At 34.8% G+C, this 24,317-nt stretch overlaps 2 protein-coding genes and 1 pseudogene across 2 annotated transcripts; 1 reads left to right on the forward strand and 2 right to left on the reverse strand.

Annotated features, from left to right (window-relative positions):
• Positions 1 to 636: 636 nt before the first annotated feature.
• Positions 637 to 1,414, forward strand: LOC109078209 (annotated as a pseudogene).
• A 3,882-nt stretch (positions 1,415 to 5,296) lies between these two features.
• Positions 5,297 to 6,055, reverse strand: LOC109078210 (GTPase IMAP family member 7-like). Its single transcript, XM_019093511.2, has one exon. It carries the CDS (start codon positions 6,026 to 6,028, stop codon positions 5,297 to 5,299), a length of 732 nt encoding a protein of 243 aa, XP_018949056.2. The 5' UTR covers positions 6,029 to 6,055.
• Positions 6,056 to 10,890: 4,835 nt separating this feature from the next.
• Positions 10,891 to 23,622, reverse strand: LOC109078212 (polymeric immunoglobulin receptor-like). The gene is made up of 10 exons (XM_042717488.1): positions 23,505 to 23,622; positions 23,096 to 23,413; positions 18,647 to 18,997; positions 18,225 to 18,530; positions 15,834 to 16,145; positions 15,406 to 15,744; positions 15,022 to 15,321; positions 12,067 to 12,162; positions 11,908 to 11,951; positions 10,891 to 11,807 (listed from the first exon to the last, which is right to left on the reverse strand). The coding sequence occupies exons 1-10, from the start codon at positions 23,548 to 23,550 to the stop codon at positions 11,592 to 11,594; spliced, it is 2,328 nt and encodes a 775-aa protein (XP_042573422.1). The 5' UTR covers positions 23,551 to 23,622; the 3' UTR covers positions 10,891 to 11,591.
• Between the last annotated feature and the right edge of the window lie 695 nt (positions 23,623 to 24,317).

Below are 24,317 nucleotides of genomic sequence, written 5' to 3' on the forward strand. Positions count from 1 at the left end.
CTTGAATGGACATTAGAAAGGACATGAGTGTGTGGATGTGAAATGGACATCAAGTTTCTGACATCAGTCTGATTTGTATATTTGACGTCAATGTTTTATATCAATATCAGGTCTTTTGAACATCATTTGCCCACTGGGACACATTTCAAAAGGAGATGTGGCAAATCGATGCTGTCTGAGGCCCCAGTTAAGAGAAAATGCCTCTTAAACTCAATCAGGCTGACAAAGAATTCATATTATGCAATAAATATCAATCAAACACAAATCACTGATGTCAATGTGATTTCAATATGACATCAATTTGACGTCTAAACCATGACATAAATTAGATGCAAACTGAATGTCAAACACATTGGCCTGCATATACATTAAACCAATTTCAGTATGAGTATTAACTTCATATTTTCACCCAATTTCCTCTGGAAGAAATTGCTGTCCAAACTGACCTTAAAATTATGTTACACAGCATCTTAAGTCTTTACTAACATTTGACGTCAAAATGATATGAACTGATATCAAGGTGGGTGGTCATTTGTCCTTACTACGCTCCTTTTAATAAAGCTGCACATGGATCCTCGCTCCACTGACCCCTCATTACAATCGTGGAGACATTTTAATCATCCACGATCAAAAATCATGATATTGCACATCCCTTGTCAAAACTCATCACAACTCTTACAATTTTTTCACATTATAACAGATCTGAGGATTGTGTTGCTGGGTAAAACTGGATCTGGAAAGAGCGCTTCAGGAAACACAGTCCTGGGCAGAGATGAATTTACCGTGAAAAACTCTCTGATGTCAGCTTCAGTGACCTGTGAGAAAAAAGAAGCAATTGTTGATGGACAAAGTGTATCAGTTACTGACTGTCCTGGCTTGTTCGACACTTCAATCAGTAATAAAGAACTACAGACTTTAATAGAGAAGTGTATAGATCTGTCTGCTCCTGGTCCTCATGTGTTCCTGCTGGTTTTGAGATTAGGTGTGCAATTCACAGAGGAGGAGAAAAATGCTGTAAAATGGATTCAGGAGAACTTTGGAGAACATGCTGTAAAATACACCATCATTCTGTTCACTCATGCTGATGAACTGGACGGTAAACCTGTAGAGCTGTACATCAGCAAAAGCACTGAGCTACAACAGCTAATTCAGACATGCTATGGCAGATATCACTCATTCAACAATGAGGAGAGAGATAATCGCGATCAGGTCACAGAACTGCTGAAAATGATAGAAAAAATGATCAATTTTAATGGAGGAAATCCCTACACTAATGACATGTATGAAGCAGCCCAAGAAAAGATTAAGAGGAAGTAGAAAGATGCAGGAAAGAGAGGATTAACAGCAGAAACAGAAACAGCATATTGATGAGTACACTGTCCAGATCAGGAATAGTGGAATAGTTCCAAACTAGAACTATTACAGAAAAAAACAAAATATCCAAATTTTAACCAAAAACTAAAAAATTTTCTGCCTGACAAGTATATTTCAAGGAATTATAACTGAGCTAATACACTGTACATAAATCATTATAGCCACCTTATTTTTTAACACGGAATTAAGCCATTTTCTTTGAATGTGCGAGACTTCCGGTTCATTAGCCATGGTAGGGAAATAACGAGAAGAATAACAAAGTGCAGTAAATGGGAAAAGAGTTTGCATTACAAACCAGTGTGTTCATAATTGAGATAATACATTAAAGTGATGTGGTAGGACACACCAGTTTTCAATATCAAGTAGCAAAACATACAGCTAAAAATAGCTTGAAATGGATAAGACCGGAAGCCGGACACATTAAATTTACAATAAGGCAGATAAGAAAAACTGAATGTTTTGATGGTCTCTAAATTTGACTGTTTACTTGTTTCTGTTGAATTGAGTCTCTGTATTATTATTGCCTTTTCTAATGTAATATTGAATGCCATGCTAATTCAGCCTAACCATTTAAATGTTTTTTTTTCTTTTAATATCATTCACAAGACATTTTCTCTTTTTATATTCTCTGTAATGTCACCTGTTAGTAAAATGAATAAAAATAAACTGAGCTGCATGCTTTTCCAAAAGTCAGTGGAATTAAATTCTGTGTTTTTATAAATTCAAGTTGCCTTTTTCAGTCTGTATTCGTCTGAATAAATCTCAAGAATGTGAGCATGCATATGAATGGTTTAATATGGCAAATATGCTGTCATACAAGTTCTCACCAACAAAATCAGACCCCAACCTGGAACTGCGCCCAAGCATTTCAAAACACTTTATTTATAACTTTATTATTTTGTAAAAGTAAAAACACAAATTAATAAACATGGAAATAATGTCAGTGGTTCCCAACCACGTTCCTGGAGGCCCCCCAACACTGCATATTTTGTGTCTCTTTGTCCGAAACACCCATTTCAGGTCCTGGAATCTGTGCTAATGAGCTAATGATCTGAATCAGGTGTGTTTGATCAAGGAGACATGGAAAACAAGGTGTGTTCAAAATGCCATACTATCATACTACTCATACTATTTCTGCAGTATCCAGTATGTATGCTGTCCATAGTATGCAAATTTTACATTTACATTTACATTTAGACATTTAGCAGACAGTTTTATCCAAAGTGACTTACAAATGAGGACAATAGAAGCAATCAAAACCAACAAACGAGCAACGATATTCAAGTGCTGTGACAAGTCTCAGTTAGCTTAACAAAATTATATAATAAATCAAAAGAAAACAGATTATTATATTACTATTATACAGAACAGATTGTTTCAAAGATATTAAATAACAATAATATTGCAGCAATATAATATATAAATAAAAATAATATTTCAATTATCCAAAAATAATTAGATTATTTAAGCAGCTCTAAAAAGAAACAGAGTGTAAATTTGTTGGCAGAGGCTATTAACATTAACTCCACCCACCAATGCCTGGCTGCAATATACAGCACTGCAAAAAACAAACAAACAAAAAAAAACATGTGTAATGATGTAGTGTCAATGGTGCAGTGAGTAAAATGCGCAGTATGCCTTTGACGCGACTGACCTGAGTTCGATTCTGACTTTTGTCAAACTTGTGCCTCTCCTTTTCCCATTACATACCAGATCAGAAAGGCATTTATTTTCAGTAAAAATTAAGTAAATATTTGAAAAGTGGAAATAAAACGCTTCATTAATAATACAGTGTTATGTATGCTTAGCTGTAGGTAGGTTTTTGTCCCAATAAAGTATTAAAGGCATTCATCTAATAAAAGTTATTTGATCATTTATGCTCAATATGTTATTGCATACTGTTTTATAATGTACTACAGTATTGAAGTAGAAATATCTGCCAACTACTATTTACATGCCTGTTGCTAAAGAAAATGCTGCTATTTTAGTGTAAACAGAATTTATAATAATTTGCACTTTTATAATGTGCATTATTTGCACATTATTTGCAGAATATATCACTTTTTCCACTTAGTGTAGCTGCCAAAAATATTATTGTTAAAGACAGCTCAGTGTTGATTCAATACTGTCCAATGTGTAAAGTTAATCACTTATGAAATGAGTTCAATTGGGCAATATAGCATTGTTTACTAGTATGAAGCCTTTGTAAAAAGAACAGTTAGCACATTTGTTTGTAAGGTAACAACTTTAACAGCTGTGATGAATTAATGTTCAGTGTTTGTAAAGGGACAACACTTAAGCATACTACTCTGAAACATTCGTTGCTTACTGTATACTGTTTCACAAACTATTCTTAAAAAAAAATAGTAGGCAGTATGCACTGTGTACAGGGCAGTAAGCAGTAAGCAAGTATGCCATTTCGAACACAGCCATGCAGTGTTGGAGAGCCTCCAGGAACATGGTTAGGGACCACTGATCTATGTTAAGTACAATGAACAGAAAAGAAAGCATGCAGGAAAGCACAACATTACTAAATGTACACATCAAATTTGTGGAGGATAGTGGATACTGCCAGAAGGTTGCACCATTTCAAAACCTTTTGAGTACCTTCTGTGCTAAGGTGCCCAGACGTGACACTTTCCAGGAAACATTTTGCCCAGGATTTCTAAATTGCCTAAAATAATCACGTGTTGACTGATTGCACCGCTCCGATCATTTACATTTATGTCCAACTTGGTGTGCCTTTGTTGAATTAGTTTGCGTGTTAATCGAGAATGGTAGGGTTTATCAAAAAGCTTTTGATAATGTTCTGCCAGCATGTTCTGAAGATGATCTGAGCCAATTTTGGTGAAAATCAGAACAACCATCTTGGACAAGTTCGGAAACCCCGAACTTTGATCTATTGGTGGTGCTAGAGGTATTGAGTTAGAGACTCCAAACTTGCTATGGTTAATGTTGAGACTGTCCTCTATCTGCATGCCAGATTTCATAACTTTCCCACAAGCACCATAGACTGGATGACGAAGAATAAGAAGAAGAAGAAGAAGAAGACTAACGGATACCTTCAGTGCTTGGTGCCTAATGACATTGTCACTTACAAGTCAGGAAAGAAACATCAACATCCAAAAATGGCAAATTCTATAAATACAGGAATGTCCATTTCATACTCTTTATTAGTGGAAATAAAACAGCCCAGACAATCCAAAAGATGAAAAAGGACACAACAGCTTCATATAAATGTAAAAACAACACCAAACAAAGTACTGAGAGCACATACAGGCTGATGAATAACTGAACAAGACGTTAAACCTTAACAACAAAGCATGAGTGAAACAGAAGAAAATCCTAAATTACACACACACACACACATACACACACACACACACACACACACACACACACACACACACACACACACACATATATATATATATATATATAGACACAGAGACCTGCAAGCTCTACTGTTGTTTCATGAGGGCACTGGTTATGTATGATGGAGATTTCACCCCTGTAGCTCACTTATAAATACTTACACTGATGCTGTTACAACTCAGTGTATGTGAAACAAAACAAAACTCAAAAAAGTAAAATCAATTACAACAAATTTACACTTTAATTATATTTTGTCAATACAATAATAATAATAATAATAGTAATAAAAACATCTTCAAAAGATGGCTTCAGAAATGTACTAATTTTTTTCACTCATTTAAAAGTCTCTTTGGATAAAAGCGTCTGCTAAATGTCTAAATGTAAATGTAAAAGTAATGTGAATTTAAGGCTCTGTGGATCAATGTTTATCATAAAAGTTCTGTAAAAGTTTTCAAAATGAAAATGATGGCTCAGTAATAGAATCCCAAACCTGAAAAGACAAAGTCTACATGAAAACTGGATTTATAACATTCTTTTTTTAAACAGCTTATTCTGCAGATGATTTAATTTTTTTCTTTACTACTACAACTGAGACTATAACACAAAGAACCCCCAAAGAAATTTTAATTCCCCTTTCCCATCTTTCTCTGTCCTGCTCTGCCCTTCTCTGTTTTTCTCTGTCCCCTCTCCTTTTCTGGACTTCTTTAAACATCTCAGTACTGTAGTGCTTCCCTTCATTTTTAAGCACCATTTCATCCATCTTATCCAGCAGCTCGTTTACTTGATCCCGATTCTGTTTGTCTTCATTGTTGAATGCATGAAATCTGCCACCACAGCTCATAATAAACTGGCGCAGATCTGGACTCTCCTCTATATGATCCTGCAGTCCGTACGATTCATTCAGCTGATCAGCGTGAGTGAACAGAATGATTGTGTGACGTGCAGCTTCTTCTCCAAAGTTCTCCTGAATCCACTTGACCGTGTTTTTCACTTCATCTGTGAATTTCACATCCAGTCTGAAGACCAGCAGAAACACATTAGGGCCAGGGTCAGACATTTCCATACATTTTTTTATTTCAGCATTCACTTCATTTTCTTTTGCTGATGTATCCTGGAGGCCTGGAGTGTCGATTACTGAGATGATCCTGCTACCCCTTTTTATCTCTTTTTTCTCTGACTGTTGAGTAACTGACTCTGGACTAAAGTCCACTTTAAACTCATCTTTGCCCAGGATGGTGTTTCCAGTTGCGCTCTTTCCAGCTCCAGTCATTCCCAACATAACAATCCTCAGATCTCCTATTGTTGGAGAAAAACATTTTTATAAAAATTATAAAAATACAAACACTTACAAACAACAACAACAACAGAATGCTTAGTTTTAGATTTCAAACAGTAAAACTGAGTTTAATATCATATCATTATTGACATTGACAGTGATGCACAGTGATGCACCAAAACTCAATGTGATTTTAAAGTGTGTAGAGGGTACAACTCATGTTAAGATTAATTAACATGAAATAACAATGACAAATACTTCTAAAGCCTTTATTAAACTTAGTTCATGTAAATATCAACACTTACTAAAACATTATTAAAATCAAAAGTCGTCTGTTAATATTATTTAATGGAACTGAGCTAATGTGAACTAATGAATAGTTGTATTTTTATGAACTAACATTAACAAAGATGAATAAATTCCATAACAAATGAATTGTTAATGTATTAACTAATGGAACCTTATTGTAAAGTGTTTCCAAAAATCAGAAATTTCAGTCAGTTACTCATTTGTGTGGATTAGATGATTCAGAAAATGTGCAAAATAATGTTATCCTTGATTTCTCGGGTTGAAAAGTTGACTTTATGTAGCAATAAAGATTGTTAAAATATTATTTAAAGAAATCGCCATCATATTTTCTAAGTTGATTCCATCTATACATTAGCTCCTATACTCTTCCATAGCCACTTTCAAATTTGATAGATTTTTGATACAGACTAAGGCTGTACAAAGTGTTCAGTTTAAAGTCAGTGCTTTTGTTTACAGGGGTGATCACATTTTGTTAGAATGCACAGAATTAAATTAGAAGACTAGATGATTTTTACTGACCTGTAAGTTTGGCCATTTTTCTGGAAATCCTTTTTTGCTGTTTTAGATGTTCAATGACCAGTTTTACTTGCAGTGCTCACCACTGTTTTTTCTCTTTCTTGATCTGGATGAATGGCAAATGAATGTAAATGACTGACGGCTAGTGCTCAGGTTAACTCCCCTTATTTGAATAAACACATTTGATCATGTGACTGCAGCTGCAAATATGTTGCGATATAACATTTTAGAGATATTGTCACAATTAATATTATGTTTATATTATGTAATATACTTTGTCATTCCAAATGGAAAATTTTAATTTACTTAGATGCATCTTAAACAACTTACTTCTGCTTAGAATAAAATTCATTAAACCACAGTCATTGTGTGTTGGGGGCTTGTGTGTGAATCTCATATAAAATATAGTCACATATTTCTTATATATTTGTTATATTATTTTTATATTTGCTAGTGCAATTATATTGCAACCTTATAGCTGTCAAATATCTCCACCAAATTATCAATAAAATTACATCAACACATAATACAATATTATTATTAAAATGATTTTACTTCTTATTACAAGAAAACAGTTTTCAGAAAAACCAAAAGCACAGTTACAGGGCTAAAAATGACACATTTCAAAGGCCAGAAGACTTGAAAACAGGTAAGTGGCAAACCAACAGAGGAAAGACTTTATAACTACTGGCAGCAGGTTTGCCAATATATGACGTCTTTCTAAAGTTTTCTTGCCAATAAGTGTTAAAATAGATTTCATGGATGTGTCTTTTTATTTTACACCTTTAAACCCTTCAACCCCACTGCAAAGCCGGTAGTGTCCACACTAAAAAGAGTAAAAGTGTTGCAGTTAGTTAGATCTTTATGTGATTAAGTGCTGATTGAGTGTTAGTGTTGAACTCTTGCTGTTAACAAGCAGAATCACTGAAGAAAAAAGAAACAACAAGAACAGAAACAACACTATACTCAATACTATAACAACACTCAATACTAATGTGAGGTCAAAGTGCACTCACTGCACAGAGACTAGCAACCCAGCATGCACTGCAGCATGAACCTTTTGATTCATACATTGATTCTTGATGTTTCTCTTTGTTTTTAAAAGACTCAGAAGTTCAAAACGCTTGTGATTTATCATGCTTTTAAAATCTTTCATAAATTATTACACTGTTGGATCCTGTACTGAATAATCATATAGCTATTATAATTAGATCAATATCACCTGGTTGCAGTCTCTTTTTGGTATTTTTTGTCATAACAAGTGTGCTTTACAAAAACAAGTTACAACAACTGGGAAAAAAAATATATATATAATGTTATATAGTCAAGGGTCAAGAGCCCAAATAAAGCAAACACTAATCACCTTGATGGTAACTTCAAATGAAACGATAAAACTTCATCTAAATCTCAGTTAATTCTCAATAAGAGCTTTTGTATATGTCTGACAAAAATAAAGTCAGTCTGGTTAATAATGAGTGAAACTGGTAATGCTGTTTGTGGAGTTGTTTAATCATTCTCTGCTGAGATCACAAAAGATTTAATGTCTTTTGTGTTTCAGTTGATTTCTTCGAAGGTTGTGTCTGGAAGTCAGTTGTATGTTTGGAGAAGGTTCTTATAACAAAAAAAAAAAAACTGTTGCAAAAATTATATATATATATAATTTTTTTAAATTTATTTTTTTAAGTGTAGAACTTTGTTAGATTCATGTGGAACCAATGCACCTGATTAAATCACATATTATAAAAAAAAAATTATAGGGCATATGCAATGAATAGATAATATATAATGAATTGATAAATAAACACAATTTGATCCAAGAACAAAAATAAATTTCTTTATTTATATTTACATTTAGTCATTTTGCAGACGCTATCCAAAGCGACTTACAATTGGGGGATACATAAAGTGATTCTTCTTAAAGAGGCAAACAGACACAGGAAGTGCTTGTAATAGCAAGTTTTAGACATTGTTCAAATAAGTATAAGCTAGAAAGAGAAGGAATAAATAAAGAGAAAGAGATGAGTTTTCAGCTTCCAGATAGGGGTGGGAAGATCATTCCACCAGCCAGGAACAGTGAACAAAAATGTTCTGGAAAGTGATTTTGAGCCTTTCTGTGATGGTACCACGAGGCTTCACTCACTTGTGGATCTCGTGAGCTGCGAAGATCTGAGGATAAACACCAATGTCCTCAACTAAAACCAACCGGTAGCCAGTGCAAGGAGATAGAGAGAGGTGTAACAGGCTCTTTTGGGCTCGTTGAAGACCAGTTGTGCTGCTTCATATTGTAGAAGATCTGAGGATCATTCTTCTGGGTAGATCAGGATCAGGAAAAAGGGTAACACTTTTACGGTAAGGGTACACAAATTACCATGAATTAATGCATAAATTAATGTGTGAATTATGCATTACTTCATGCATTAATATCTCATGAATTATCAGGAACTAACATGAGTTCATAGTCTTTCATTCATGACTTCATGGATGAACAACACCTTAGAGAGACATATAAAGCATATATATCACTTTCACTTTAAATAAAGTTGTGTATGCTTGACGTTAAAATAAATGTTTTTAATGAATGCCCCTATAATTTCTGTTTTATATTTATATTTATATATAGTTTTAATCCAAATGATGATAAATAATTACAGACCGAATATTTGAATGTTCGACTATTTGTGCTTACCCCTAAATTATATAGCGACTTAATAGCTTTCAGTGTGTGTTCCTGGCAAATATCACCACATACAGATTTAATTTACCTGATTACAAGAAAGTGTTTTTAATCAAAACCAAATGCACCATTGATTAAAGATTAAATAACGTTGACAGTCACTAGCTGTTTTCCAGCCTATGGGTGTTTCCACAGTGAAAAAAGATTAGAAGTAGTTAATGGTTTGTGCATGTTAGTATTAGTCCTCACTGTGTCTGAAATGGAGTCGTCAGTGACTGATGTACACAGCGAAAAATCTAGAGTGAAATTAACTCTGCTGGGAGTACATGTGAGACCACACTCAAGAGTGTGAAAGTGTTAAAATATGAGTGTTAAATTAACACTGAATCAGAGTTAAAGTTAATGAGATAATTAAGTGATTAAGTGAGTGATGATTGACCATTATTGACGAGACCTGATGTTAACGAGCAGAATCAACAAAGACGAAAATCACTATTTTAATGTCACCATTATAGTGGCCAGTGTTTGCTTTAGTTGGGCTCTTGACCCTTAAAATTTTAAAGTCAGATTTTGCTTGGCTGTTGTAATGGAGTTATAAAACAGACGGGCAAACAAAAAATATTGGTTTTCCTGAATCACTGAGTTAACCTTTCATTGTTGATTATTGCGGCCGAATGATTCTTCAGCATAGGATTACCAGCATTTTAAATACAATCTGTGGAATTTTGTTCAAAAATCTTTCAAAAGAGTCTTTCATTTAGACATGCAAACATCAAGAATCAACCTGTGAACCTCAACGACGGTGACAATCAAAAAAGCATGTTGCAGTGCATTCTGGGTGCCACCTATCAAAATTCATCCATGGCTCCCATGATGCACTGTGGCATGAATAAATTATTACCTGAATTGTCTTAGTAATTTCCTTTATGTTTTAGGCTTTAAATAAGTTTGGTGATTCAGGTCAAATAATTATTATGTAAAAACATAACTAATATCACATAATCATGTTTTTATTTTTGCTCATCTCTCTATTACAACTGAGTTATAACAGCCAAACCAAATCTAATTTTAAAAATGTAAGGGTCAAGAGCCCAACTAAAGCAAACACTGACCACTATAATGGTGACATAAAAATTTTTGATTTTCGTCTTTGTTGATTCTGCTCGTTAACATCAGGTCTCGTCAATAATGGTCAATCATCACTCAGTTAATCACTTAATTATCTCATTAACTTTAACTCCGCTTCAGTGTTAATTTAACACTCCTATTTTAACACTTTTCACACTCTTGAGTGTGGTCTCACATGTACTAAAAACAAATCAAAATCAAATCACAATCTTTAACAGTGTAGGTAACAAACAACATTTATTCATTTAGCAGATAATTGATCTATATAAAAGATCTATATACAAGAATATTAGAAATATATGAATCCAATGCAGAGCACAGGCTCTATCATAAATATAATTTACTACTACTGGCAGGGTTTTTTTTATTTTTTATTTTTATTTTTTTGTTTATTGCAATTGGCAAGTTACAATGTTAATAATTACTTTTCTCATTTAAAATTAACTACGCTTTTAAATATCCCACACTGCAATTTAAGTGCGCAAGCTGTTTTTTTTTTCAATTATAAAGCACATTTAAAACCAAGCGTGTCATTATCTGCATGATATGCACATTACATTTAAAAACAAACTGACATATGCATGACATCACTTACAATTATAATGATAAGCTTTGTCATTACAAATATTTTCTTGCACACACATGCACTCATAACAGATTGTCTTAATGTTCGTAACCTAATGCTTCTCTTCTGACAAACTGATGCTTCCAAAGATTAAAAACGCTTTTATGAAAGGATAAAAAAAAAAATTCTGTCTTCAGTTCACATAGATTTCAATGTTTTCTTAAGGCACTGAGAAACATTTCCGCTTCGTTCCCAACAGTGACCTGTAGATGTCGCTGACTGCTCAATAACTTGTTCAGTGAAACTGAATGATTGTTACAAGCAGCTCAGTCATTATTTCAATGACAAGATGTGTATAAAACAAAAATCCAGTGCTAATAATTTTTTGGTGTGATACTGTGACTGACAGATGCATAATCACAGTGAGTCTCCTCTTTTCTGAATCTGACTGTAGCGTCGCTGCGACACTCTTCATGCTTCTGGAAACTGACAGCAGCGTACAGGAGCCCATCAGAGGGATTTGTGGGTGACTGAACTGTCGAATAGAGATTAGTTGATTCAGGATCTGAGACTTGAATCTCTTCTTGAGCCTGCAAGAAGTAAAATCCCACAAACATGAACTCTTAATTCAAAGGTAAAGTATTCATACTAACTTCTCACGTTTAAGCACAGATCAGTTCTGAAACTCACAGTTTCATGATCTCCTGTCTCTCTTCTGTCTGATGAAATGATGTCTGTGTGTGAACAAGAGAAAGAAAATGGAGATGATTTTAACTGTGTATTTTTGACCAGCAGAGGGTGACAAACTCTGGTTTATTAAATGTTCAGTAGTGTGTTTTTGTGTCTCACCGTGTTTGCTGCTGAGTTTTATTTTGAACAACACGAGCACTAAACACACAGCCAGCAGGATCAAACCCACAGAAACCACAGCTGTCACAGGAAAGCCTGAAATCACATATTGATTTTTTATTATTATTATTATTATTATTATTATTATTATTATGAAAAGCTACAATTAAATGACACTTAAACTGCCAGTAGGTGTAGGGCAAATCGTTGTCTTAGGGAGTCATTGAATGGTTTAGTCAAATTATTATTATTTGTTTCAAAATGGCTAAATTATTTAGGGACTAAGCCATTGACAGTAATTCAACTCAAATTGTGAAACTCGTGTATTAAACTCAATACACACAGACTGAAGTAGTTTAAGTCTTTGGTTCTTTTAATTGTGATGATTTTGGCTCACATTTAACAAATCACAGCAAATTAGAATACTTCATGACACCAATTAAAAAAATCAAATAAAATCAAATAAAATATATATACTCAATACTTGGTAGGGGCTCCTTTTGCTTTAATTACTGCCTCAATTCAGCGTGGCATGGAGGTGATCAGTTCGTGGCACTGCTGAGGTGGTCTGGAAGCCCAGGTTTCTTTGACAGTGGCCTTCAGCTCATCTGCATTTTTTGGTCTCTTGTTTCTCATTTTCCCCTTGACAATACTCCATAGATTCTCTATGGGGTTCAGGTCTGGAGAGTTTGCTGGCCAGTCAAGCACACCAACACCATGGTCATTTAACCAACTTTTGGTGCTTTTGGCAGTGTGGGCAGGTGCCAAATCCTACTGGAAAATGAAAGCAGCATCTTCAAAAAGATGGAAGAAGGAAGTGCACCAAAAATTCTTGGTAAACAGGTGCAGTGACTTTGGTTTTCAAAAAGCACAATGGACCAACACCAGCAGATGACATTGCACCCCAAATCATCACAGACTGTGGAAACTTAACACTGAACTTCAAGCAACTTGAGCTATGAGCTTCTCCACCCTTCCTCCAGACTCTAGGACCTTGGTTTCCAAATGAAATACAAAACTTGCTCTCATCTGAAAAGAGGACTTGACAACAGTCCAGTTCTTATTCTTCTTAGCCCAGGTAAGACGCCTCAGGAGTGGCTTAACAAGAGGAATACGACAACTGTAGCCAAATTCCTTGACACGTCTGTGTGTGGTGGCTCTTGATGCCTTGACCCCAGCCTCAGTCCATTCCTTGTGAAGTTCACTCAAATTCTTGAATCGATTTTGCTTAACAATTCTCATAAGGCTGCGGTTCTCTCGGTTGGTTGTGCATCTTTTTCTCCTACACTTTTCCTTCCACTCAACTTTCTGTTAACATGCTTGGATACAGCACTCTGTGAACAGCCATCTTCTTTGGCAATGAATGTTTGTGGCTTACCCTCCTTGTGAAGGGTGTCAATGATTGTCTTCTGGACAACTGTCAGATCAGCAGTCTTCCCCATGATTGTGTAGCCTAGTGAACCAAACTGAGAGACCATTTTGAAGGCTCAGGAAACCTTTGTAGGTGTTTTGAGTTGATTAGCTGATTGGCATGTCAACATATTCTAATTTGTTGAGATAGTGAATTGGTGGGTTTTTGTTAAATGTGAGCCAAAATCATCACAATTAAAAGAACCAAAGACTTAAACTACTTCAGTCTGTGTGCACTGAATTTATTTAATAAACAAGTTTCACAATTTGAGATGAATTACTGAAATAAATGACATTTTTCCATGACATTCTAATTTATTGAGATGCACCTGTATATACTTAGCCTACCTTAATTCTGTTTTTCTCTGCTCGCAGAAGCGCTGCAGGTGCGTGATGTGATATCATATGAACATGTGAATCCTCATGTTCTGTTGTTTGCTGCTTTTTGCACATGTAAAATTAATAAAATAATAAAACTAATTTTAGTATTTTTAACGGGTGACAAAAACGTATCCTTTCTAATTGAATTAAATTCTAATTTAAAATAATCTTGTCGTTTAATGGTTAATAATCAGTTAATGAGTGCCGGTTAGGAAAAATAACCGAAATGAACATCCCTAAACCATATGAGTTTAAGATTCTGATGTAGGGTTTTCTGAGAGCACACATCTGAAGCACACGGACAGAAAACTGCTGTCACAGCATGTGAGTACTAAACTTAGTTCTCATTCACACACAAGTTTACATTAAAAACAGACGTTATATCTGTAAAGTTAAACAGCTGGGAAATAAATTGCATGTTATTTTAGATCTGTGTGGCATCAACAATATACAGTAAATACCCTGTACAGAGGCTTTTTTTTTTTTTTTTTTTTTTTTTTTTGCCGTATCATAGATTTTTTATTTTTGGGGCATTTTTTTTGTTGTTGTTGTTGCCTTTTTGCTTTAAGCTCCTGTTAATTTCTGACCCTGGGGAGGGGATCTGGATGGCCTTTCTTTTGCAAGGCCCATTTTAAGTTAAACAGGTGAAACATGGCAAAGACTGCTTCTGGTTGGTTGCTTCCTGTTTGTGGTTTAAAGCTGGTGTGAAAATGACTCTTCATCACACATCAGACTGAAGCTGCAGACTTTACCACAGCATCCTGCTTTAAAGGGACAGCACACCAAGAAATGACCGCAATGAAAGAAGATTTCTTGGACATTTTGTGATGGTCATCATAAACTGAGCCTCATGTTGCTTGAATTATGTTATTTTCACAAAATAAATTTTGACGAATGTTGGTAATCAAACAGTTTTGGACTCCGTTGACTTTCACTGCATTGCATTAAAACACACACACACACACACACACACACAAACAAAATACAACCTAATGAAAAAATCATAATTAAAAAAAGTAAACCAATTAATCAATCTACTCAGCATCTCAAAATCACAAAGTAACAATATAATTAGTTACAAGGTTTTTAGTAAGAAAAAAAAGGTTAATTAATTACATTGATTACATTTCTGGTCACACTATCCCTTTAGTGAAAGTCTTTTACCTCTGGTCAGATGTAGCTGAACTTCAGTGAATATGAAGGACCCAGAGCTCTCCTCTGCACACCAGTATTTCCCAGAATCCTCTGCTCTCAGATCACTGATCTTCACAGTAAAGACTCCAGCAGAGGTTTCTTCAGTCAGAGAGAATCTGCTGTCTATTCTGTTATTTGATGAAACACGAGCTCCGTCTCTGATGCAGATACTGGGCTGATCTCCTCTGCAGAAAAACTTCCGTGTTTGTTTCCTGATGTGTTTACAGCTGATGGACGCTGATCCTCCGACAGACGCTTCATGAATGACCGCTGAAGAGCACAACATTAAATATGATGAGTTTGATAACAGAATGAGCAGAAACACTGAGATTCTTCTCAAATAAACATCCTCACCGTCCTTCATGATGATCATGAGCTCAAGGGGAAGGTTAAACACGTCTCTCACTGCACACCAGTATTTCCCAGCATCCTCTGCTCTCAGCTCAGTCATGTTCACAGTGAAGAGGTTGAGTTCAGTGTCGTCCTTTACTGAAATCCTTGGTTTTATAACATGACCTTCATCTGACCGAATGATATTTTGAGCATCTTCAGTGAAACACTTCCCCTTGCACAGATACTTTACTTCTTTACTCAAACACTTTCCACTGCGCAGACATGCTTCTTCTGTGTGTTTTTCATCATAAGGGCATTTGATCTCGACTGAATCTCCTTCACGTCCGATCACTGGAGGCACTGATAGTCAGAGAGAATAGAGATGTATTTATACACTGAAATACATGCATCTATTATTGAACTGCATGGTTTGTGGTGTCTGTACATACTGGTTAAAGTCAGCTGATGTTTATTGGTGAGAGAAACAGAAGTCAGATGCTCGTGTCTGGTTTCTGCTCCACACCAGTAAACTCCAGCATCTCTCAGGCTCACATTACTGATGCTCGCTGTATAAACTCCTGCTGTACTGTCAGAAAACTCAAAGCGCTGCTTCTCTGATGAACTGATGCTCTGACAGATCTTCTCCTCGTTCTCTTTACAGATGTGTTTGATGAGCTGCTGTTTCTCAGGGTAATTACAGCTGAGTTTCACACTTTCACCAATAACAGCAACTGATTCACTTGATTCACGAAAATGATCACCTATACACAAAAATAATTAAAAATTTATCAATAACTTGAAATATTTCCCCTCATTTTAACTGCTAGAAAGTGTCCAAAAACAAAAACAATCAAAAATAGAGTGGTTTATTGGCCAACATGGGGAAATTAAGTGTTGCTCTAAAAGCAAAAAAATACATTCAGTTCTCTCTCTGAATCTCTCTCAGAAACAGGTTGTTTTTAAGGGGTGTCTCCTTTAAGGTTTCTCAGGAATCAGCCGCTGTTATGATTGGCTAACATCATTGCACAGGAAATGGTATCAACTTCCCCAACCCATTCCAAATAAAAAATTAATTTACAGAAAAATCAAAATAAAATGGTAATTTCCAGACAAAGCATTATGAAATCATTTACTTGTGTATTGTGGTTCAGCTGCAGTCAGATCTAGTACAGCTTTATCTTTCATCAAATGTTTCTTTGTGAACTCTCCATGACACTGTGCCTCGATTACAAAACAAAACACTCCGATCATGATCCGGTATACCTTTAAAAATAAACTAATCCACTTGTTCCTCGAGGCAAATTTGATTTCTCATGTCATGACCCTTTAACTTGAAGTGTCTTCTCTGATAACAGCCAGGGTTGCCAGATCTGCATGCCAAATACAGCCCAATGTAGTGCAATGACCATATTCTAAATATAAAAACTCAAAATATGTTGTTTCCATGCCTAAAATACACACTTTATAGTAGGGCTGGGCAATAAAGCTAAAAAATGATCAACTATATAATGTTTCATATTGATTATTATTGACACTTTATAACCGTTTTTAAAACCAATAGCAATTTAAAAGAAAAGTTTATATTGTACCACTGTATTTTTAATTTACCCAATTTATATAGAAAAACAACAAATGTCTTTGTTTCAGTTTTAACCTAATCAAGATCTTCTCCGCATTGAGCTTCTGTATTTCTCTAATATTTTGAATTAATAACGCAGCAGCAGCATCTCGTGGGTTCAACTGGATAGACACACAGACACACACAACATTCAGTTGCACCGCTTTTGCATTCAAATACAAATTTTATTTTAAATTAAACTAATATTCATTTTTTTGTATTCACAATCTACTCATCACAGGCAGGCACAGCACTCATTTCAGCATGTGTTTGTGTGTGCTCTCTGTGCCTGTACCGTGCGTTATATCGAACATCATTATTGATGAAGGTGTACCGTCGATAAATACAGATACTGTTTTATCATCCAGGCTTATTTTATACTCTGTTATGCACACTAGTCATAAACACAGCTCAGAGGCTTCTTAGTGACCCGCCTTAATGAAAATCTAGCGCAGTTCTATCACAGGTAGAATACAAAATTATTCAATACAAGCATTTCAAATATTGCATGTCAATTGTATTTCATGTAATATTTGAAACCTTCAACCCACAAGAATTTTTTTTACCAGTGTCAAAGTAGCCCAAATTGTGAAGAAAAAAAAAAAAATTGCATCCACCAGGAGCTGCAGGAGTCAGATTTGACTGATCAGGGTTCGAGAGTAAGCAGAGATGACTGACAGATCATGGAGTATTTGATGCTCAACAGATCCTGAGCTCATTGATAAATATCTTGTAAAATGCGCTCATCTTTACACAGAGTGTGTGTGATCGTAAAATCAAACGTGAAAGTGAACAGCGAGTGCTCATTCAAAAGCCATTTCAATAACCCACATATTGACAACAGCTCCCTGATGCGTGAAAATTATATTCAATATTATAAAGTTTGCAGGAGTGGATGCAGAAATCGTAGGATCAGGCAGTAATGGTCAGAAACTGTCTAGGAAAGGTTTGAAAAATAGGTTTTGGTAAATTAAAAATGGCAGAAAGTTTTTATTTTTGTTTTATATATCTCTCTTAATGTTATCAGTTCTTGGTGTTAGATGGATCGAGTTACAGACTCCAGATTGACTGGTTAACGTTGAGACTGTCCTTTATCTGTGACAAATTTCACAACTTCTCTGCAGGCAGCTCTGTCAGAGTCTCGTAAGCGAAAGAAGAACAAGAACACTAACAATAACAGTAGGTGCCTACACACCTTGAAATAATAATAATAAAAAAATACCTTGACTGATCTTCAGTGTGATCTCAGTGAACAGATGATCATCAGCAGTATTCACTCCACATCTGTACGTTCCTCCATCAGCTGCAGTTAAATCACTGATAAAAACCTTCAAAACTCCTGCACTGGTATCATCAAACACGTGAACTTTATCAAGAGGGATCCACTGATTCTGTCCATCAACAGAGATCTTCTGTGATGAATGTATTTGGATGAATTTCTTGTTTTCTTTGAATTCTTCTGGAAATTCACACGTGATGAAGACTGATTTACTGATGTAGGCCTCAACCTGGACAGAAGTTATCTGACCTGCAAGACAAGATTTATTTGTTGATTTATTACATTATTAACAGTCAGGAGAGATTTACATTTCTTATTTAGATAATTTATAAGGATTTTTTCATTAAAAATGAAGTTAAACTCACGATGAACATTCAGCTCAATCTCTTTAATGAAGGTTATGTGAGTATTTGATTTTTTTGAAGGTGGTTTATCTGCTCCGTCTCTCTCCACTCCACATAAATAAACTCCACACTCCTCTGCAGAAATGTCTCTGATGGTCACAGTAAAGTGATCTTTCTGACTGTCAGACAGGATGAACTTCTCTTCAGATGATTGTGATGATTGAGAGCTGTTCAGCACAAGCACAGCATCTCCGTTCACTCTGTACAAGACTTTGGTGTGTGTTTCAAACTTGTGATCATATTCACAACTGAAAGTGATTGTTTGACCAATATATGCAGATCTGATAACAGACGTCCCACAAGAAGAAGACTCTGAAAATGATTTCAATAAATCATTGTGACATGCACTGAAATATTAAAATGTTATTAGTATTATTAAAGGTGCACTAGGAAACTTTGGCCTCTCTATCGCCCTCTCTGTGTGACAGATACAGTTTCATGTTACTTGCAGTTCATTTTTTAACATTCTTGTTTTTAGGTATGTTTATGGTTCCTTGTGATCAGAGCAGATCTGTCATTCTTCATTAAGATGTATTGACAGAAAAATGTACATCCTGCAAGGCATATATCCAGAAAATCATCTGGGCCCATATTCACAAAACATTTTATCTTACCACTAAGAGTTCTCCTAAATAGCAGTAAAAGTTTTTAGCTAAGAGTTTTTCTTAAAACCTATTCACAAAGCTGCTGAGACAAACGTTTACTAAAGAATAGACAGAAGTCTTAAGCTAAGAGTTATGGGGCGGGGTTGACCTCGTTGCTATGGATGATGTCAGCATACTTACTAACTATGCACACAATGATTGGCTGATAGATAAATAATATAATATACCTTTATAATAAAGGTTTTAAAATAAAATTGTTAATTGCCACATTAAAATTAAAATTTTAAAATGCAGGCTAAGTGTCACTAATTAAACAAGGAGGCTATATTCAGCTAATTGTCAGTCTCTTATATGTATGCTTCTTGTAAACAATTAGTCAATATGCATTAGGGCTGCCCTCGACTAAAGCATTTTAAGGATTAGTCGAGAATTAGTCATACTTTTATTGATAAACCATATAAATCATAATAATGAGCCTTTAATTGCCTACATAGCCTAATAAGCGCTCAAGCACACACAAAAAAGGCTTGCCACAGCTGACCGCCAAATATAATAATTATGAAATTGTTAGGGAAAAACAGCAAGTGCACTGCATTAAAGTCTTAATTTATTGTTACACTAGTGCTTTCTGTTTTCAGTTTAAGAGATGAAGTCTGTGACAGTGGCTCATCTCCACAGCACTTGTATGCATGTTTCATACGGATTACATAATCTGAGAATATTTGTTTTCTGTTTGAATTGGTTCAGTTAAAAGTTTCACTCTCTATAGATATATTTTTCATGTCTGTAATAAGGCAAGCATCCACAGAGCTTCGAAGTGACATGCTCAAGTTCAGTCTGAGACGGCAGAAAGCGCATCCTGTTTGCTTTCATTATTTTACAAAAGTGCAACGTTTCGTTGCTATTCTGAGTGCACACAAATAAACCTAGAGGCTTTACAGATACAAAAGATGCATTACTCTTATCTGTATGACCAAAAATGACGAAGTATTTTAAGATCAAATGATTGCAGCGGCGCCTCCATCTGTCCTGCAGGAGCCCAAGCGTGCTACTGTTCAGTTTCCACACTCTGCACAAACATGCACACTTTTTTGTAGGCTAACATTAGATTGAGCTGCCATGTAAAGTTGCTACTACATACATATTTCAGATGATAAACCATATTTGAGGTTGATGAATGTTAAGTGAGCATATGGATGTCCTGCCCAATGCACTATATTACCACATAGAACAGCCATTAACGATTTGTCCTTCACAGACTGAGTGATTTCGCCACTTCAAGGTTTTTTATTTATTTTTTTATTAAGCAACTAATACAATTTTGGTAACATGCATATAAACAGCCTTTTAATTAGCAGAATAATCATGGCTGATAGTAAGACATGCAAACATAAAAGAAAACCAAACTGGATGCCAGAACAGCTATTGTATTAAGGATATAATTAAACATTTGGACCAAAGCCGATACCTTTTTAAAAGCTCATTATAGTCAAAAATGTTTCTAAAATGTTTATATTCCGAGGCAGATTGCTGGCAACAGCCATATTTGGATAGTTCAGATTTGGTTTTAGTGACTTAGAAGTCCTCTTCACTACTCCTAACGTTTCACAGATTTAGGAGCTAATTTTAGCGCTAAAACGCTTCGTGAAATACAGTGTTGGGCAGTAACACATTACTTAGTAACGCGTTACTGTAATTTGATTACATTTTTAGTAATGAAGTAATCTAACATGTTATAATTTTCAAAATAATAGAGTATAGTTACAAGCCAAGGTCTCTATACATTACTGCCGCGTTACATTGCTGACAGAATGCACACTGTAAAAAATAAGTGTCATTTTAACTGTACAATTTTGTAAAAACGCTACAAAAAAAAAGTGTTAATAGGTTAACAGTAAGTTCCTGTACTATATACAGGGAAAAAACTGTAAAAGATCTAACCAGACATTTCATGTAATTTTACAGTAAAATGCTGTTAATTTTACAGTTTTTAGAAATAAAAAAAGAACAAATCAATGTATAATTTACAGTCAAAAACTGTAAACTGATATTCCCAGAATTCCCTGTGTGACGCTCCACATTTGAAAGTATTTTATTTAAATAATCATGTTTTTTAATAGTTTTTTTGTTATCAGTTGTACATTTGGGCTTTATGTTACATCTTCTGCTGTTTAATGAAAGTTTATTGAATTGTTTAAGTATCGTGTGTCACCATGATGGTGTTTTGTGTTTGCATGAATGACTTTGTGCACCTTCTATATATTAATATAAACTTCTGCTTGTGGCGAAGCTACTTGTGATGAACTTCGATTCTTCATGTGGCTTTCTCTTTTACCACCTGCATTATTATGGTGGTTGTCAGTATGTTAAAGGTACAAAACAGATTTTAATAGCAGTGTGCGTTGTTGAATTTACTGGTTTACATTCAAATTTTTCTTGTTTGTAAATAACAGTTTTATACTGTAAAATTTACAGTTTTTGGCCGTAATTGTGTTTACAGTTTTTCTGTATTTTTTACAAAAGTATTCTGGCAACCACAGCTGCCAAAATAATTTTGTAAAAACTACAGACTTTTTTTTACAGTGTACTGTAAAATTTTACAGTTTTTGGCCGTAATTGTGTTTACAGTTTTTCTGTATTTTTTACAAAAGTATTCTGGCAACCACAGCTGCCAAAATTATTTTGTAAAAACTACAGACTTTTTTTTACAGTGCAGTTTTATAATCCAGAGATTGTAAAAAGGATGTAGCACACGCACTGTTGAGTCCAGTGCCGGTGGATTAGAGACTAGCTCCCGCGAGACCCGACGCAACAGAGCGCAACGGGAAAAGATGGCTGAGCGCTAGTGCGAGCGGGTAAACACTCGTGTTTGTGTGGGATGCGGGAGAATAAAATTATTCACGGGACTCCCACAAAATAGAAATATCTAAACACAAAATATCTAAAAAAAAAAAAAAAAATGTTATTCATCTAAAATATAAACGATTAACAGGTGCAAGTGTATGCAGAGTTTCTATTTCGGCTATAAACGTGTTCGCTGCGTTGAGCAATGCAGTGCTGAAATTTGCGTGATCACGAATCCTCTTATTATAACACACTAATTGTAGACATTCTGAAAGATTCATTAAGCACATATTTATTGTGTTATAACAGAGATTTGTGAGATTAAGATGAACTGAGATGTCTTTTAGAGATTATAAATCATGCAGCAGCAGTCGCTTGCTTTAGTTAAAAATAACAGTGTTCTGTGAATGTTGATGCTTTTAATAACAAATATTTATCTGGAGCGTGTATGCTGGGATTTCATTAATTTCATGGAGAAAAAAGTAATGTAACTAGTAATGTAACTAATTAGTAATTAATTTTGAAATAAAGTAATCAGAACAGTGACGTGATTACTTTTAAAAGGAGTAATCAGTAATTTGATTACATTTTCAGAGTAACTTGCCCAACACTGATGAAATACTCTTAGAACAAACATTTAGGAGTCCTAAATTTAGGACTGACAAGCCCTTTATTTTTAAGATTTAGCCCTAAATCTCCGAGTTACGAGCTACTTTTAACCTTAAGATGTTTTGTGAATACGGGCCCTGAACACGCAAGTTTGTAGGAATAATGCAAAGCTGACCTTCTCTCAATATAATCTGACTCAACAGCTCAAATTATGAATCATTATTGTAAGCTACTGTTGTGAATCATGACTTGTGTACTTGCACAGTCACAGTAAAACAGTCTTCCTTAGCACCTTTAAATAGCACTATAGTAAAAATAGTTACTGTAGAAAGTTAAAAAGTTTCATACGTACTGTTTTTCACCTTTAACTCAACATCATGACATTTCTGATTGTTTCCACATGTGTATCTCCCATCATCCTCTCTGCTGAGGTTCCTGATAAACACTGTGAAGAATCTGCTGTTTTCATCATCATACAGAGAGAATCTCTCATTATTAACACAACTGTGCTGAAGCTCGGTACTGATGCCAGGTTTACAGTCTCTGTTTCTGTTTCTGCAGAAATACTTTCCTTTAAACTGACCATAAGACTTTTTCTGGTTTGAGTTCATGCACTTGAACATTACACTCCCTCCAGAGCAGCCAATCACTTTAAAACAGAGAACCTGACCTGACAAACACAAGATCATTTGCTCTGGGTTATTATATAATCAACCTGGGCCATATAATATAAAATATTATTTGACCAGTAAAGAACTGACCTGAGATCAGACAGAGAGTGATGAAGATGATGATGATGGCCTTCATTCCTGATTGACTTCAGTCTCACAAATATTGAGAGAAAATCCAGATCAGATCACAATCCAGGGAGAGCAAGAGTAATATAGTAAAACTGTAGTTTTCCATGACTGTAGTAACTGGTATTTTTAAAAACCATGGTTATGATTCCATGGTTCTACTACAGTTATATTGTAGTAATACTACAGTAAAACCATAGTTACCCATGGTCTTTGGAGCAAATCATGGTTTTTAAAACCACGGATCATGTACCATAAATTGGTTACAGTGTAGCCATATGGTTTTACTAAATTATCTTGAATTACATTTAAGCCATTTAGTTATAACAAACATCTACAAAATAACAACAGAAAGAAGTTACCATGATACAGACTTTATTACAGAAATTACATAATCTGAAAGAAAATATAAACTTGCATTTGTTCTCACATGTGACATGAAACAATAAACTACAAAGTTGTACAAAATTATTGGTGAGATAGTGGTGCTGTGCAATGGTTCAGTTGCTAATTTACAAATAAAAAAAATAGCAATTTGTTCCACTGTAATAATGATTTATTTACAAAAATAACATTGTACAAATAAACATGACTTAGAGCACCTTTAAATACACAGCTACCTCCTCTAAATTTCTATAACCTGTAAACACGTGCCCAAGCATCCATTTGCAATTTATACTGTATATTAAACTTACATAAAAAAAATTACTTCATTACTTAAAAACACAACTAAAAGTTTATTTTCTTTTAAATGGAAAATTCTTACATACTACAAAA

This window comes from Cyprinus carpio, chromosome B1 (assembly GCF_018340385.1).
Source record: "Cyprinus carpio isolate SPL01 chromosome B1, ASM1834038v1, whole genome shotgun sequence".
Classification (NCBI taxonomy): domain Eukaryota; kingdom Metazoa; phylum Chordata; class Actinopteri; order Cypriniformes; family Cyprinidae; genus Cyprinus; species Cyprinus carpio.

Coding starts and splice junctions, on each gene's coding strand:
- LOC109078210 (XM_019093511.2), bottom strand. CDS start 6,028: ATGTTGGGAATGACTGGAGCTGGAAAGAGCGCAACTGGAAACACCATC.
- LOC109078212 (XM_042717488.1), bottom strand. CDS start 23,550: ATGAAGGCCATCATCATCATCTTCATCACTCTCTGTCTGATCTCAG. Junction 23,414..23,504: donor CACTCTCTGTCTGATCTCAG/GTCAGTTCTTTA, acceptor TGTGTTTGTCAG/GTCAGGTTCTCTGTTTTAAA. Junction 11,808..11,907: donor AGACAGGAGATCATGAAACT/GTGAGTTTCAGA, acceptor TACTTCTTGCAG/GCTCAAGAAGAGATTCAAGT.